Genomic DNA, 19,214 nt, shown 5'->3' on the forward strand with positions numbered 1-19,214 from the left:
GTCTATAAATCTAGATTAGTTGTTAGCTTTTCTGCGAAACTCTATTAGGAGTTTGATTGCAATCGCATAGAACTTTGATCCTTTCAAAGTTAAGGGAATTAGATTGCCGGGTTAAAAGTATTATATGACATTTAATTTATATTATTGCGTCAATTATTCCCGTAACTCCTCGAGAAGCCCTCAGATAATTCCTTTTGACTTTTTCTTTAACTTCTTTCCAAGACTCACCGGTTTTATTCATCATAGCAACCACGGATCTTTTCCAAGAAAGAGGTCTTTCCTTTTGCAGCCATTTGGCAGGTTTGAATCTAAAGCCGATTTTTCTAAACTCCGGCCTGCTTAAGCAGCGTCCTATAAAATTATTTCATTTCAGTATTCAAATATTGATATATAAATTGCATCATATTGCATCATATGTATTGAAATAAAAATATAGCCTGAGATTGTATTTCAATGTGATTTTAATAATAAATCATGATAGTTGGATACCGAGAGAATAATTGTAAAGAATTTTTCGATATTGTATTTTACTCCTCGCACCTTCCATTCAGTCCCAAATTTACATCCAAACTATGTTATCAATTAATATATTTTTGTCCTTTAAATGTTAAAATTTAGCACTCATCTTCACTTTATTAAGTTTAAGCTCGTGCCTAAATATATTTGTCACGCATGAAATTTATCTCTTACGGATTAAATCTAAATATATCTATATCTTATGTATCTTAAATAGATTTTGTTTCCTACTTTCCATTATCTAATACTGGAAAATTAATTAGTGCCTTCACTGGTTGGTATATAAAATAGTAATTAGATATAAAAAATAATATCACATATTATCAAAGCGAACTATAACTTCACGTTTCATATCATAATAATACATCCAGGCCCAAAACTCCGCGCTTCACTGCTAATCCCCAAAAATAAAATTCTATTTCCGCATTGTCCACCAAACAATTCATGAATTCATCTGCGTGGGAGAGATTTAAATAATAAAAAACTAAAAATAAAATAAAGCTCCCGATTTGAACGATAATTACTTAAAATATAATTATTTCTAACTTTACCTTGTAGGCTTTTAATAACTGCCATTCCTTAACGTGTTCGTAGCATTTTTTTCCTAATTAAGTGATAAGAATATCACAGGTATTTTAATTAGATAATATCGTTGTAAGTAAGTTTAATTCTATATTTAACGCTTACGCTATCCTTATATTTATTACGTATACGACATTCGCATGATAAGGTTTCGAGGGTTCGATGTAATAATAGTTATCGGCTGATCCGCGGATCATTTAATTTTATAACGCTGTCGTTCGGATAAACTGGATTTAGATTGCGATTTAGGTTATTGTTGTGATTGTATTTTACATTTTTTTGACAAATAGGAATTAAAGTGAAGCTTATAGGTTCTAATCTCGTTAAGTATACATTTATTTTAATTATTATAACATTGTATAAAAACTGTTTTACATGCTTATAATAGGTACTGATAACGGCTTTATTTCAAAACTAGCTGCGCTCCGCAGTTTCACCCGCGTGGCTCAGCTCCTGTCGGTCTTAGCCTTTCTCGATGAATGGGCTATCTAACACAGAAGTAATTTTTCAAATCGGACCAGCTTCTTGAGATTATCGCGTTCAAACTAACAAACTAACTCTTCAGCTTTATAATATTAGTCTAGATAACATGAATCAGAAAAAGACCATATAATTTATATTAATAAAATTATTACCTATATTAGCGCGAAAGTTACTAGGTCAATGTTATCACCTTAATATGTTTTAAGAACTGCATAAAAAACGCATCTTGAATTGCTTTTAAAAGACTCAGATATCGTTTCCGTGGTGTAGCGGTTATCACATCTGCCTAACACGCAGAAGGCCCCCGGTTCGATCCCGGGCGGAAACAATTTTTTGTTTACCTTTCTCTTATCAGTAAGTGAACACGAATATCAGTATTAGTGTAATAGTGTGTATAATTTTTTCAGTTTCATGTTCTTATGGCATTTTTTTATATTTTTTATAGTTTATAAAAAATCAAGTGTTAGTAATTTTTTTTTTAATTATTATTAAAGGTTTAACTTCAACAACCACTTAGTTATAATTACACACAACTCAATCACTGAACTTATTATAATTACTTTCTATACGTTAACTTTCACAATATAACATGTAGAGTCCAAAGATTACCGTTCAACATTTAATTATAAAAAATATAAAATTGGGAAAATTTTGATCCTAATTCATTCGTAAATAAACATCGCTTTTCCTCATCATTGACTTGGTTCCATCTAAATAATTATGCTCTCCATTGAACCGTATTCAGTGGAAAATAAAATAAAAAAGTTTCCGTATAATTTTGTACGCCTGAAGCGAAATTATTCCCCGATACATTGAAAGTTGAAACTTTACGAAACTCTTTCGATTGTTCCCTTGAGAACTGATATTGCGAGACAGAATTGCCAGAATCTTTGAATGGATAAGTTTGTTTTATTAATATTTAACGTCTAGATTAACCATAGATTAAATAAAGTGTTCGGAGTACATTGTGTAGATTTGCGAATTCATAGAAATAACTTTGAATTTATTAGCTTTAGCACTGACTAATAATAATATACTACGTATTACAGGCCCATGTTGAAAAAATTATGGGTCATTTGACCCACCACCTGACCTATCTAGAATGATATAAGAGCATAAAATAATAAGATTCAGCACTATGACGTCACTCGTAAGCTGTCCACCTGAGTGCAGATGAGAATTCGAAAGTTCAGGTAGAGATTTTCTCCCCTTGTCTCCATGATTTTTGTACGGCGTTATAATGGCTTAAAAGCAGTAAAGAAATAGTATGACACAGATGCCGTACAAAAATGGTGATCCACAAAGTCGGAATTTATTTTTATTTTTCGACAGTTGCCGGGGTAAATTTGGTCATTTGATTTTGTACGGCATCTGTGTCATACTATTTCTATACTACTTTTAATCAATTATTCCGCAACGCCGTACAAAAATCATGGAGACAAGGGGAGAAAATCTGTACCTGAACCTTCGAATTCTCATCTGCACTCAGGTGGACAGCTTACAAGTGACGTCATAGTGCTGAATCTTATTATTTTATGCTCTTATATCGTTCTAGATAGGTCACCTGGTGGTTCAAATGACCCATAATTTTTTCAACATGGGCCTGTAGTCTATATGCTTTAGTAAAGTAATCCAATAGTAGGATTATTCAAACAATTGAATGCTTTAAAGCCAGAATAATTAATTATTTTTTTGCACTCAAGTACTTTAGTGATTGAAAAATGCTAAATATAATTTATGATCTAGTAACTAGTTATTACTTACTTATGGAACGATATTTAGTTAAATAGCAATCTCAAAATTACTTTTTTACAATCATTATTTCCAATGTTAAATTTGTAAAGTATTTCAAATAGCGTCGATTACATTACCAATTAAGTATCATTAAATTGGCTAACAATTTGAATTTTGTAACTTTACCTATATCGTAAAACTATACTAATATCGTAGTATATTATTATTAGTCTGTGCTAATATTATAGTTTGAATGCGCTTATCTCGGGAACTACTGGTCCGATTTGAAAAAGTATTTGGGTGTTACAATAGCCCATTTATTGAGGAAGGCAATACGCTATAATATATCACCATGCTAGAGCCAACAAGAGCGGAGTAATGCGGGTGAAACCGCGGGAAAAAGCTATACAATGCAATGTAATAAGCCTATTTCATAGAGTGAGTTGTGGTTTAATATTCATACAGTATTACGTATGAAGCTTCGTTATATTAGATAACTAATTATAATGTCATGTGTGTGTTTAATGCTGATCTATAAACATCGATGTTTAGATAACCTATATTATAAACTAGCTTTCCGCCTGCGGCTTCGCCCGCGTTTTCAAAGAAAAACCCGCGTAGTTCCCGTTCCCGTGGGATTTCCGGGATAAAACCTAGCCTATGTTACTCGTGGATAATGTAGCTTTCGAATGGTGAAAGAATTTTTAAAATCGGTCCAGTAGTTTATGAGCCTATTCATTACAAACAAACAAACAAACAAACAAACAAAGTTTTCCTCTTTATAATATTAGTGTAGATGAACTGCGGACAGGATTATCAGGATACGTATGACATGAAAAAAAAAATAAAAAAAAGTTCAGTAAAAGTTTGTTCGATAAAGTTCCTATGAGTAACTTACATTTTTTATGAAAAAAAAATAGCGTGTGTGCCGAATACAGGTGTCAGAAGTAAAACTTCTTTGGCTAGATTCAAAGATACCAAATTCGTCGCCTTACTCCATGACGTGACGATATTGCCATGACATGACCTTGAAATTTTATTCTCAACGCGATAAAGAAGTTTTACGTTTAAAAAACTTCTGATCGGTATAAATAAAAACAGTAAGTTTTAATTTAGTAAGGTCTAGGTATATTGTAATATTTGTATGTATGTACTATAAAATTTTCATGCTACGTGCTAAATTCTTAGTCTCTACACTCACTCACACATTTCACTTCTGGTAAATCATTATTAGGATATTTCCCCTTACAACTTTAAAGTTAAGCCGATCTTTTGTCGTATTAATAAAACAAAGGGCATCCTATTAAAAGAATTCACCCACTAATTTCCATTGTAAACCGCGTCATTGTTTCATATTTTCCAAGTAACTTATTAAGCTTTTTATTGTCTTATAAGAATCGTCTTATTATCTTTTAATACTTTTTCTTTGTTCCACCGCGAACAGTTATTTCCTTCTAGAACTTTCTGGATTGTTTTATGAGACCATTATATCAATACTGTTCATTGATTTTAATATGTGAGTTTGTAAGAAACTAATGTTGCATTTTTTGGCGTATGATTTTGGTATGAATATGAAACATTGAAAATTATTGTACTTATTTCGTTTTAAATCAGTTTCAAAGTTTATTTTATTTATGAAGTTTTGCATTTGAGAGCTTTAATCCATACTAATATTATAAATGCGAAAGTAACTCATGTCTGTCTGTTACTCAATCACGCCTTAACTACTGAACCAATTTGCTTGAAATTTGTTATAGAGATATTTTGATACCCGAGAAAGGACATAGGCTACTTTTTACCTCGGGAAATAGGATAGGTTTTATCCCAGATATCCCACGGGAACGGGAACTATGCGGGTTTTTCTTTGACTGCGCGGGCGAAGTTGCGGGTGGAAAGCTAATTTCTAAAATAAATTATTGTTGTGTAGCTAAATTAAATTGAACTCCGCGGTCCTCATTATCTGCACATAATACATACATATTTCATGTATTTGTGTTCAAATTATCTTATATATAAAAATGAATCGCAAAATGTGTTGGTAAGCGCATAACTCGAGAACGGCTGAACCGATTTCGATAATTCTTTTTTTATTATATTCCTTGAAGTACGATGATGGTTCTTATGTAGAGAAAACGTAAACATGTACCACGGGCGAAGCCGGGGCGGACCGCTAGTGTATTAATAATTATCTTCCTTTTAGTATTCTGATTTGATAAACATTTCATTTTAACGGCTTTAATCATTATTATTGGCTACAGTCCGCAGCGTCGCTCACTTGGTTTGAATAAAAACATCTCTAATAATTTATAAGTACCTAATGTCAGACTATAAGGGATCTCTACTTCTTATTTCATCCATATTAAATTAGCAGATCGAGAGTGATTGCATTACTAACATCCATACATCTGACCACTTACTTGCATTAACTTCATATAGAGTTTAATGTCATTTGTACCTATTTTAAGTTTTGTGTTCACATCATAAATTATTCAGACATTATAGTAGATTGGAGTATTGATTATTGACAATGACCTCGTGCAAGTGTCATTAACTTATACTATATTTCAATAAATATGTATTGTGTATCTATAAAGTATCTCTCTTATATATCTATACTAAAAACATAGACAAAATATTATATTTCCGGATAGTACAGTCAAACTCCTATCAACTTCTCAGAATATCGTCATTTCGCAACTGCGCTTGACCTCATAAATACCACTATAAATTGATCCCTTTTCTCCCACCATCTAACTATTAATAGTTAAGGTCCATGAACCCAGTCCAGGCTTACCTGCGAAGGAATCCGGGGAAACGAGTTCTGACTCATAGCGGGAGGATTATCATTCTGGGAATTTTTACCGCTCTTATTGTTTCAACTTAAGGTTGATAATCCCTTAACAATTGTTGAATGGGGTGTAAAACAGAGTTTGTTTTAAGGTAGGGAATCAATTAGCCTTTGTCAATATTTTATTGTAAGTCCAGTCAGTGTTCGACAATCGACCAAGTGTGATGTGCGTTTGTTTTGACATATATTTTGATTTGTGTTCGCGTTATCTTTTTGTGTGTTTGTGTTTAAGATCGTTTTGTTGAGGTAATTTCTTATTTGTTTTATTTCTGTTTATTTTTAATGTGTGTTTTAATTTTTTTTTATTATTTTAAAAGCTCAAAGCTTGTTAATTTAATATTTGTTATATCTAATAGTTATTAGGGTTTTTGTGTAGGTAGGTACTATTACATACAGTTGACAGTTACTTATTGCGTTTTCTTTTGCCCTTTGATCAATTGTTTATTTTTACAAAAGCTCTACATATCCGTATACCTATTCTAGATAATATAACAATCTTTCAACATTTTGCTTCACATTCGCATTACATGATGTTCATCAAACAATTACATATATTAGGAGTTAGTTAAAATAACATAGAATCTAGGCCACTATCGATATCAAGATAACAGTAGCCGAACAGCTGTTTAAAAGGTCACGTCGAACAATAATGTTATTGTACGATCAACGGCTAATATAAACATGTATGGTATGTGTGGAATGGACCAACGACTTGCATTGACAGCTATTATATACACTTGAAGGTATCTATACAACAGTTACATATAACTAATCTATATAAACAAAACGTAGCGACCGTTGTGACCTTTGTTTTAGGGTTCATAGCTTATGTAGTATCTACTAATTTAAATACTATCCTATATAAAAAGAAGTTGCATCTTCACAAATTTTAAATTGATTCACAGTTAAATGATACTCATGACTTTATATCATTTAAATGATTAAGCTGTATTATTGTCAGCAATATACTGGAGCTGTAAGAAAAATACACTATATAATAATAATTATATGCATCCAGCCATTCAAAGAGGATATTCTACAATTTTTTCTCCAAAAACATCTGGCAGCTTACAAAATGTTCTGGTTTAAAAAGGATATTTATTGAAAAGTTCTGTGTATTTTAACATAAACCAGTATTAGTCTACCTGTCTGTGGTAACAGCTGTCTGCTAGCAGGTATTCACGCGCCTTTGTATTTGATACAAAAGCAGGCTTGTAGGGAATTTTTACGTTTATAAAGTGAATTTAACATATTTATATCATTATTTAGATTAAAACTTAATACACTTTTTATATCAGAATCACACATACAAATATAGTCAAAATAATTATATATATCAATGACATAAAATAATTGAAACTAGAACGCAAACGCATAAAACATCGCATCATCGCATGACAATCTAAAAGCTCATCATTATAAAAAAGCTCCCTATAATAATATTATGTTATCTATCCGGTACTTAAAATCTTGTATTTTCCAATGAATTTTATACAGACTGCGTACCTACTAAACTTTATTAAAAATCGGTTCGCTGTTTTTGTCGGAAAGAGAGCAACTGTTTTATTTACAAAATATAAATATGTACTTACTATACGGTTTCATGAATTCGAATACCAAAGATAGATTTAAAAAATTACCTTAGAATAAATATTATGTAAAATAATAGAATGTTTCCTAATGTTTATAAACTCTTTACGACTGACACAGTTAGCGAACTGAGCTCACAAATAAGATTAAAATAACTTAGCCTGGCATACTAATCTGTACTAACTTACATGTAGGTACACACACACAACACACAACAATCTTAAATCAATGATGGTTTCTGATTATGAAACATACAGATAAATTATAGCTACTAGAACACTAGCTTATTATTACGTTAAAGTAGGTATGTGTGATGTACCTAAGTTCTAATTGACAGAGGGATGAACATTTTTTTTAATTTATGATAACATAGTTTATATGTCTATATTAAAGTTGTCTGAATCAACGCTTTATATAAGCTTTATAGATCTAAAAAGAAACTATTTTAAAATCCAATGTTCACTATTTAATTTATACATAGTTTATTAATTAAATAAATATTAACGCTTTACAACTTCGAAGAAACTTCGATTGATCTTCAAACTACTTTAGCATGGAAACAACTCTATTTATTAATGATGTAGGTACTTAATAATTGCGTATTTCGCAAACTAGTAAAATTACTATTAAATAATTATAAATAATTAAGCAATCACAAGTGCTATTATGAAAACTGACCGCAAACCATTCATTACGTTTTGTATATTAGACCGCAAATGAACAGAATTTAATGGATTTCTCATTTTGTTACAGATCTATTGATAGACACAGAGAGAGATGACGTCTAGCTGCAGCAAAGAAAACCTGTTACAGCCGTCAACATTGCAGGAAGCCATTAATGTAATCAAGTTTCTAACCACGTCTCATAAGCAAGAAATTGCGAAGCTAAAGGATGCCCATACAAAACAAAGCGACACTATTAAAAAGCTTGAAGAAACAAGAAAAAAAGAATTAGAATTTTTATCAAAAGAGCTTGAAAATTACGAACTTAACCTAGCCATAAGGACAGAAGCAGTTCATAGACAACTTGCCCAAAAGGATGATATCATCAAAAAACAAGAAGAATTAATTGAAGATTTGACAAATAAATTGAAGATTAAAGAAGCTTTAAGTGTACCAGAAATTTCAATTAATGTCGAATCGAACTCTGACTCCGGAATTGCTTTGGATAACGATGACACTTCAAACAAAGCTAAAGATATTAAAACCCCTGCGAAAGCCACAAGAAAAGGCAGCAGAAGGTTCGCCGATTCAATCAGTTTTCTGCGTAGAGTAGATTTCTCACCCATGAAATATAAACCTAGTAATCGAGAAGGCACTAAAAAGAAAGATGAAAAGAAGAAAACATTAGAAGTTCCTCGCACAGAATCAAGAGTTCTCGTTCGCCAGTTTAGTTCTGAAAAGGCCACAAGTGACGAAGACAGACAACTCTCTGAAGACGTTGACGCAACACTATCAGATGATACCATGACCTCTATAATTATAAGACCAAAGAAATTAGACGAAAGTATGAACAATCACTTCTCAGACGACGGCAGTGAGGACACCAGTGAAGAACTCTTCGACAGAGTCATGATAAGGAGTAGCGTAAGAAGATCAGTCAAAGCAAATCCGAAATACAAAAAGATTAATCGAACGAAATCGAAACTGCTAGAACAAATGAAAATTAATATCGTCGATTGAAATATTAATCATAGTTGCAATTTCGATGTTGGTTATTTATTTAAACGTATATTTATTTTGATCGCTTTTCAATTTAATTGAATTGGGATTGCATTAAACAGCATTTATGTGAGCGATTCTTGTTTTATTTTCATTTTGTACCGTTATGTTGATGATAACATACCTCATTGGATGTTCCCACGTAACCTGTTATGTTGTTTGATAAAAACTAAAACATGGCGTTTACATTTAATAGCTTTGCTATAATCACCTGCACTTATGAATGAACAGTGTCATTAATTAGTTTTTGTTGAAAGCAATAAAAATTTATTGCCGTATGCGAGTATTTACTGAATGATAGACAGTTTGAAACTAAATTTAATTATCATTTTAAAGCTATTTTATTAAAATTTTGCTGATTAATTTTCACACTTAATACTATTTTGTATTTTCAAACAGTCATGGTACTACATAAGAATACTACTATATAGTTTATTTCTACTACATATACAAACTATTATGATATTAAATCACGCGTGACCGTTATAGAGAGTTACGTCTGTATCAATATCAGAAGGGCATTAATTAATCTTAATATATATATAAATCTCGTGTCACAATGTTTGTCCTCAATGGACTCCTAAACCACTTAACCGATTATAATAAAATTCGCACACCATGTGCAGTTCAATCCAACTTGAGAGATAGGATAGTTTTAAACTTTAAACATGTAAGTACCACGGGCGAAGCCGGGGCGGACCGCTAGTTATGCTAAGTATATAGATAACTCAAATTTATAGCTGTGATACCTACACGAGAATTTGTTAATCTCTTCAGATAGATTCAAAATTTCATAAAGATAAATATAATTTCCGATGGATTTCAAACACTCTTTGATGTTGGTTTTGCATTTAGAAAAAGTAAATAGGTGTTTTTGAGAAAACTATATTAACTCATAAAAATGTTATTTTTTAAATTTTTGAATAAGTACACGAAGGGACGTGTAAAGGAAACTTGAAGAACTTTATTTTTATACTTGTTTTTCGAAATTAAAGAGCTTACGGCATAATTTTAGTCTCTAGTAATTCTAGTATAACAAACATAATAAAATGAAAGGTGAGAATTTAAGAGCATCAAACCATTTAAACAATGACAGTAATCATTCTTGTGCGTTGTAAAAATGCAGTAATTTTCCCTAAATCTCAGGAGAACTATAAAAATTTAAGGAGACAGCATCATGCACTCTCCGTGTCTTAAATCATGTGCGCCACTCTAACGTTATTACTGTATATAGCTCGCTAGAAGAGCTATAAATCCTTATATATTATACTTTGTATATCTGCTATATTGTCTACTAGCCGCTCGCCCCGGCTCCGCCTGGATTGGGATAAAAACATCATAAAATGTTTCCTATGTTCATCAGGGATAATTAATGATTCTAATGGTAAAATAACTACGTTAAAAAAAACTGACTTCAAAAACGGAAAAGTAAAAAATAAATAAAATTTCAGCACTTGCTAGATTTTCAATTAAGTCATCGAAATCAGAGGAAAATTATCATAAAATAAAAACTATTGGGCCCACAGTGAAATTTTTATGGGACCAATTCGAGACCATTCCGCATCATCCAAAAAAATAATTATGTGAATCGGTTCAGAAACCTCGGCTTAATCGGTGTACTTTCATAAAAAAACCTCCTTTTTTTGAAGTCGGTTAATTCTTATATATAAAATTCTCGTGTCACAATGTTAGTCTGCATACTCCTCCGAAACGGGTGGACCGATTCTCATGAAATTTTCTGTGCATATCGGGTAAGTCTGAGAATCGGCCAACATCTATTTTTCATATGTACCACGGGCGAAGCCGGGGCGGGCCGCTAATAATATCATAAATAGGTCCAATTCAAAGGTCCAAAAACGGGAAATGACAATTAAAACTAGGTAATTGAGTTTGTAGCAATTATTTTTAACTGTGAATATAAAATTAATATTACTAATATACTTATAAAAACCAAGTTCCTCTGCAAGAATAATCCATTTAATAATAATTAACATCATCCATTCATAAAACTTCTATCTTACTAGCGATGCTGAGCGAACTTCGAAACTAACATAAACTAAGCCATATTTTACCTTACAAATTTTTAATTACTGCGAATGCCTAATGAGAGAAAATGTTACTTTATTTTCCCCCATTTTTTGTTTTAAACGTTGGCAATACTGCACACAGTTACGTTTTAGTCGTTCGTTAAAACTTCTCGGTTTAACTTTAATAAAAAACCTCCATAAGCAGAGTTCAAATACAATGAAAACAATTCTTTTGACCTGATTTTATTACATGTTTTTCGACGAAAATACTGAAATTGTACGCGACGTCGGAATTCAAATGAATTTCATCTTTTAGTCAAATAGTACTTTTATATTACACAAGCTGGAATTTACAAGACGAAATGGCGACTGCAACATGTTAGAGGATATTGTGTTTATATATTTTATTTATTTTTCTTTATTATTACATACTTACTAGCCGCTTGGCTCGGCTTCGCCTGCATTGATGGAGATTTTCTATACCTACATATTATGTAATAAAACAGTAACCAGACTAGTTGAATTAAATAGTTGAAAGAAAACGAAGATAAAAAAATCCTGTTAGGTTACATTGAAATACATATTTGATAAGTATTATGGTTTTTTGCTTTAAAACAAACAAGACATGAACGCGACCATCGCGCTCAAGCGACTGAGTGCAGTGTGGCCGGTTGACCTCTGTTGAGCGGAACATAAGTGATGTAGGCAGTGTCTTCTCTATAAGTACTATACGTAGTAATAATAGCTCAATGTTAGTTTACTCCTTTCTTGTACAGAGTTATCCCCTAATATGTATTAATCAGTGTGAAATTGATTCCAAGATTCGAAGCCAAAATTCAGATTACTAAAGTAAATTATATAATTCTGAGTATGTGTAGGACGTAGCTATATCATATCAATGTGTTTCCCAGTATTATTCAACTAATTTCGTATTCCTAGTACACAAATTGTATTTGACATTACAAAAACATCACTCGATTGTTATAATTTTATCATGGAATTTTATCAATGAATTTGACATGTTGAAATTTCACGTGAATTTATAATATTTTTAAATGAAATACTGTAGTCAACTGATGAATATTTATAACTAAGTCGTTAATAGGTTTTAGTGTGGTGGTGTTATTTTTATTTGGTACCTTTTGACAAATTAAAGTGAGCTTTTATTTTAAACCGTATATGACTATGACTGTATTTAAGGTTCGTTTGTCTCGCTAATACTTGAAAATCGCTGATCCGATTTGGCTTATTTCTCACAAACATAATACCTATGTAGAAGGCATATTTGTAAAAGAATGATGATGATAAGTTTCACTGGATTTTCCTACCTACTTAATACTTATCAGAGAATTTACTTAAATATTTGCAAATGGTTCTATAAAATTTACTACATATTCTATCTTTCAACTAGAACGACAATACCAACAATAATTCGTTTTAAACCATAAAATATCGTCACAACGGCCCTTATTTCTTTAACATCTCATCTTCTTAAAGGCTCCCAAGGGTTCCAAATGCGCTTTGAATACTATTGAAGGTAACGGCCAGAACCGTAATACTGTCTGATATGGCAAATAAAAACGTTTTATGATTATGGAAATATTCTCAAAGGTAGAATTATTGCTTATTGTATATCATTACATTTTTATTAATCTCATTTACACTGTAATAAAAGTACGTAAATATTGAAAATATTTTGTACCATTTATATTTTGCATTTTATGAAATAGATCGTCCATAATTTTATTATTTTAGATGCATCACAAACATATAAAGTCAATAGTTTTTACGCCCACTAATACGTAGGTCACAAGACAAGAAAATTTAAGTCCTGTTATTTTTTACATAAACACATACATAACACGGAACAATTAAGAAAGGAGGACGTTCGCATTCCCACGCATTATGAATAACAACAAGTTATTTACCGCGAAAAAATCTCCAGGCGATTGATCATTTATTGAAAATATACGCAACACCGACTAATAAAACCTAGACAGATTCCTCGTCCTCCCTCAATTTTTATCCTAAGTACGGATGATATAAAAATGTCCCTTTATATGACTAGGCTTAAAATATAACATTTATTCTTAGTGATAGAGCTTTTTCTGATGAGGCTTTTATAGCTCTTGTTCAATTGTATTTTATGGTTACTACAGACATTTTATGATGTAGGTTACATAATATATGCTGTCATTCTTTATTATTAACTAGCTTCCGCCCGAGGGTTCGCCCGCGTGGTGTTTTGATAAAAGGTAGCCTATGTTCTCTCTCAGGGTCTAAAGATTGTCTGTGCCAAATGTCATCAAAATCGGTTGAGAGGTTTAAGCGGGAAAGCGTATCAGACAGACAGACTTTCACTTTTCAGAGTTACTTTCGCATTTATAATATTAGTAGGGATTAGTAGGGGTTTTTTTTTTACTTTTATACTTATAGATAATTACATTTACAATCCAACGAAATTCAATATAATAAGAATTATTTGAAACTCAAGTAACATGTTTCAAAGTTATTCAATTAGTGAGTTGTCATGTGTCGCCGCAGCAAAGTTTGCACGCATTATAAGAACTTTCGAAGGATTTGAGATGAACCTCTAGGTATTAAATATATAAATTATAATTACTAATTAGGGTGATTAAAATTATCAAAAGTATCTATGTAATTGCCAAATTGAGGTTCGTTATTCTACTTACCTGTTTCTTGTGCCTGAATGTTGTACCTACTTGTGTATAAAAAAAGAAAGTTTTTCACATAATATAGAGCGATAAAAAAATATATTTTCTAGTTTTTTAACTTTGTATGATATATAGAGTAGTATGAAAACAGAGAAGAGCATTAAACAATTCCGCATTTCTTTCATAAATATATCGTCATCTTCTGAAAATCAAACCTAAAAATAAACTACATGAAAAGAGTTACTCCAATACTCCGTCACGAAATAACATCAACCAATTCCGAAACTACGAACTACGTGAAAGCATTTTCTTCGCACACCCCAGTCTCCAATGGGCCATGTGATGCAAGACTACCCGAGTTAGGAACGAACTCACAAATACTAAACTTTTCATTCGGCTTATAAACTTAAAACTACAAACACAAATTCGGATCTAAAGCTACACAGAATACGTATCAGTATTGCCTGAAGTTAAACAGCTTTGTTTAGAAGAATAAAGTATCGGAGAAGTAAAGCTTCCAATACAATAGACATAGTGTATTTTATAAGAAATTTCTAGGCTATTTTTGGACTGTTTTGTACCTGATGATCAAAGCCTCTTATGCAATATATTTATTGAATGTTTTGAAAGGTACCGGTTGTAGTAGTACCTAAGTAAAGGTTGCGTAGTTGTAGAGCATCTCATAATTAAAATGCTTTTAATTTCTGTTTTCAAAATGATAATAAAGGGACAAAAAATAATGAGTTATGTAGCAATAGTACAAAATTTACTATAGACAGTTTTGTTGCACATTTTTCAATAAAATTTATAGCCATGAAATATACGAATGGTGCACATTTAAGTAAACTAGTACAATTTCTCGTTATTTATAACAACGAAGAAATATGACGACAGTAAAAAATATAACGACCTATCAAAAATCTACAAATATTGAACTAACTTGAAACACAGTGATAGACGAAGCGGGTGGGGTGGGGTGAAATGAATTAAATTAAAAAACTAAGTAAAGTCAATTTTCAAAAATTAAATAAAAAAGGACAGCATTTGTTTCGAATACAAATTGAAAATTTATGATTTATAGTAACAGTTAACATTAGTCTACAAAATTACCTAAACTTTATTTTATTTAATAAAATTATACTGCATTACGTCCTTGTATTTTACATTTCTAACCAAAATTCTCAAAAACAAAATTATTATCCGCTTTCGCTTATAAAACCGCTTTCACTGTATTCCAAGCCACTACCCTACTGTTGGCACTAGATGGCCCTATGCACTTTTCTGGCAAACTCTTAAACCTAATAAGTGCTGTAAAGGCTCTTAATTTACGATCACTGCGACGGCCAAAAATGGCTGTAAGCATTAAAAAGTAGTGAAATTTGACTAAAAGCTCTGCAAGGAACTTAGTGATAGTACCTACATTCGGTTATTCATACTTATACACGTAATTTTTCCTATATGCACTCTTTGGTATGTACTCTTTGGTTTTACATTTTTGTAAAACCAAAGAGTACATAGTACCAGTATCATCTACTACTTGTTCTTAATTAATAAATTTCTTAAAGATATACACTTACAATTTTATTTTCAGTTTCCTTTAACAGCAGTTAGCTACAGTTAGCTGTTCAATAAGCCGAATAGAAAAAAAAAGTTTATACAATAAATTATTTACCTTTGTTATATTCGTGTTGGTTCATAGATACATGAAACATACTCATTTGCTACTAATAAAATGGGAAATTAAGTACCTACTTAAATACTTTATAAAATTTGCACTTTTTTTTAAACGGATGAAAGGTTCATACACTGTAAACATAAATTTATGTAATCTGAAGAAGTAAGAACCCAATAAAACGCCTAATAAGTACATTAAGAAAGCTTCTTTCATACCAGCGTCTTTTAATGTAGCTTCTAGTAAGTACATTCAATATAATTTACGTTATTGAGTTAATAATTTACCAATCTAAATGTTTAATATATAAATGATGAATATCTCACAACATATAGTTGATTAATATTCACAGTAAAGATGTGAACATGCCTAAAGCGTGTCTTTGAACAATACAAGATGAAGACGTATTCTGAGCGTGAATTACGTAATACTACGGTCTTACCTGGTCGAATTGTCTTGGTACTGGTATGAGTGTAAGCGGTTGTTAACAATTAGTATATTCCTTAATAGATAATCTATATTTTTATTTGTTCTAGTCTTAATTTAGTCTCTAGTAAACAAAACTGAGGCTATTTCTTGTAAGTGGACCATACAATTCCAGAATGTAAAGTTACATTCGTTCAGGTAATTTTTCTGTGCATGAGAATAAATAAAGTTACAAAATATTTATGGAAAAGTTTCCAGTGACAATGTTAAATTATTAAATCATTTAATGGCATCTAAATATAAAATTATAGAAAATTTTTGAATCTCGAAGTACCTTCTTCAACGCAAGGTCGATTTTTTCTCTCATTTACACGTTTTCATCAATATCTTGTAGTAATATTATGTGTAAATTAATTTCAATCGCTTCATAAAGAATAATTAAACAAATCATTAATTAGGACTATAATAAGTAAATCGTAAGCGAATATCTAGTTTCTAATAATACTACGCGAACAAAAGGGCCCTACACTTTCTACACTAATGTTCAAAGGTACGGAGGGTATTTTGTTATCCAGTGCTGACAGAATAACGTTTCCATAGTGCTACATTTACCGGTAAAGTTAATTAATTACACAGCAACAATGGATATCGTTAATTAGAATAATTTACTAGCACTGCTCGCTATATAAAACTGTGTATTTCCTTTTTCTATAATATTAGACAATTATTTAATCATTTATTAATGTTTTTATAATATGTATCACGATAATATTAGCTTTACTGCTAGCTAGCTGTATGTAACTGACTCATAGACTCAATTTAGACCCATTTTAATAGGACAAATTTATTTCTAACTTCGTACACTTATCAAGTATCGATGACAATACAATAATTTAATCTTAATAAAGAGTGATTTTATTTCGATTTATTTTTAACTATATGTATGTATCAAACTGTACCTTTAAATAGAAAGTAATAAAATCAAAAAAGAATAGACCAAGTAACATTGAGCGACGCTTTTTTCAGCACATCTCCATTATTTTCAATTCCTTTGTCCTTTAACTAATGCACCACGATAAAGAATCTAAAAGCTACTTTAAATAGCAGTATTTTAAACTATATCGAGGCTCTGCAGTAATCGGTCGTTTGTTGAACACTGTTATCAACTAACTTACTGAGATTGAACTTTTACAGTAATGGATATTGCTTTGGAGTATACAATAGTATTAGAGCATCGAACGAAGCACTCTGTAGATTGTGGTCTTTGTTTAAATGACCCTTGAATTAGTTTTGTTTGGTTGGATGATGATAGCTGCTTATAGTTTTCTGTTAGTTGGATTGTAAGTAATTGGGATGAAGTAATGTTTTTTTTTATGTTTATTACATTTTTTAGATGGACAAACTACAATTATGTACTAATACGATTTTTAGTTGTTTGTCTTGTCAGGATATTGTTTTAATATAATTTATTTACAGGTCCGCTTCTGTTTTTTCATTCGATTGATTAGATACTAAGCGTGGTGGATTATGGCCTGTACCCTCATAGGAGGCCTGTGTCCCAGCAGTGGGAACGTATATGGGCTGATGATGATGAAATACTTTTTAGTGACCTAGTAATATATGAAGATGCAGACCTAGTGAGAGATGATTATAGGTAAATAGGTATAAAGAAAAATAAGTGATCATTTGACAAGCCTTTATTTGCTTAATACCTACTAGATACTAGATGCATTTGCATTAACTTTTTAAAAACATATTAAAATTGAAATACTACAATATTTTCCAATTATTCATACATTTCAGTTCTTTCATTCCAACCCGACTTTCCAAACCGTATTACTATAATGTTGTTAAATTCGGCGAATTTTCCGTCTTAATAGGATTGCTTTTTAGACAAAATTAATAACAAATAAGTAATGTTCAATCTCGTGGATTGTAACGGAACGGTTGTCGACTGCTTTGACCAACGTTGATGCCAGTGCTATGACATGTGGACCGATGATGATGGTACAAGGGAAACACAAAAACATTTAGCTGCGAGAAATCTATGATAAAATAAACATATTCACACACTCACACCCTAAGGTCACACCAATAAATCGTAACTAAAATTCAGCGCTGTCTTTGTACATAGTACTTAGGTACTTATAACGTAATTAATAATTATTATTATTTATTTTTAAGTATTCGAACTTCAACATTTTAATAGATTCTATTAACAGTTCTTTGTAAAAATAAGGCCGTGTCCTAAAAAAGCGATGTCTCGGCTTGTAAGGCATCAAATCGAAAATATGCCATTTTTATTACAAAACATGCAGTAAGGGGTTTATTTTGAAATAACAGACCTAAGTCACAGACTGTCACACGGGAAAAACATTTGGGATTAATAATGTGGATATGAGTCACGAGTTGGTTAAAGTGAGATCATAATAAAAAATAAGGGGAAGGGAAGCATCATAATGAAAACCTAAAAAACACGCTTTTAATACAATAATTACATGAAATCATTGCATTGTCGATTCTTGAAAAGTGTACAAAGTTTGAATTAAATATCTTCCTTTAAAGTGGGATAAAATCGTGGTTTGTTACACACAAACATGTCAGTTACATGGAAACATACAGGTGAATCTTAAAAGCGAGTTAAAAGTAACCAACTTGTGTCTTATCCCTTGTACCACGGACCACCCGTCAATTGAAGTCCAATTGCTGGTAGGTACGTTCTTTGTCTCCTTTATTGAAGCTTTCGGTGAAAAAAAAAGATCTTTGACAATCAAAAGCCCGAATGATTGTTGTGGTTAGGAAATTGAATAATTTTTTTGATTCGTTTACTTATGAGTTTGTCTTTTTTGTTTTTAAACTGGCACGATTTTTAATAGGTACCTATACTAATTATGAATTGATTTTTTTTAAATAGGTAGGTATATTAACCAAAGGCTGAT

At 31.3% G+C, this 19,214-nt stretch overlaps 1 protein-coding gene and 1 non-coding gene across 2 annotated transcripts; both read left to right on the plus strand.

Moving 5' to 3' along the window:
* Nucleotides 1-1,836: 1,836 nt before the first annotated feature.
* Nucleotides 1,837-1,909, plus strand: TRNAV-AAC (transfer RNA valine (anticodon AAC)). The gene has a single exon. It is a non-coding gene; the product is annotated as a tRNA-Val (tRNA).
* Nucleotides 1,910-6,274: 4,365 nt separating this feature from the next.
* On the plus strand, nt 6,275-9,549 carry LOC149482686 (uncharacterized). Its single transcript, XM_089703475.1, has 2 exons — nt 6,275-6,409; nt 8,507-9,549. The coding sequence occupies exon 2, from the start codon at nt 8,531-8,533 to the stop codon at nt 9,434-9,436; it is 906 nt and encodes a 301-aa protein (XP_089559601.1). The 5' UTR covers nt 6,275-6,409; nt 8,507-8,530; the 3' UTR covers nt 9,437-9,549.
* Nucleotides 9,550-19,214: the final 9,665 nt, after the last annotated feature.

The sequence above is a fragment of the Colias philodice genome, chromosome 14 (assembly GCF_061535455.1).
Source record: "Colias philodice isolate Cphi_HAF_F1 chromosome 14, ilColPhil1 Martin Lab GWU primary, whole genome shotgun sequence".
NCBI classification, from domain to species: domain Eukaryota; kingdom Metazoa; phylum Arthropoda; class Insecta; order Lepidoptera; family Pieridae; genus Colias; species Colias philodice.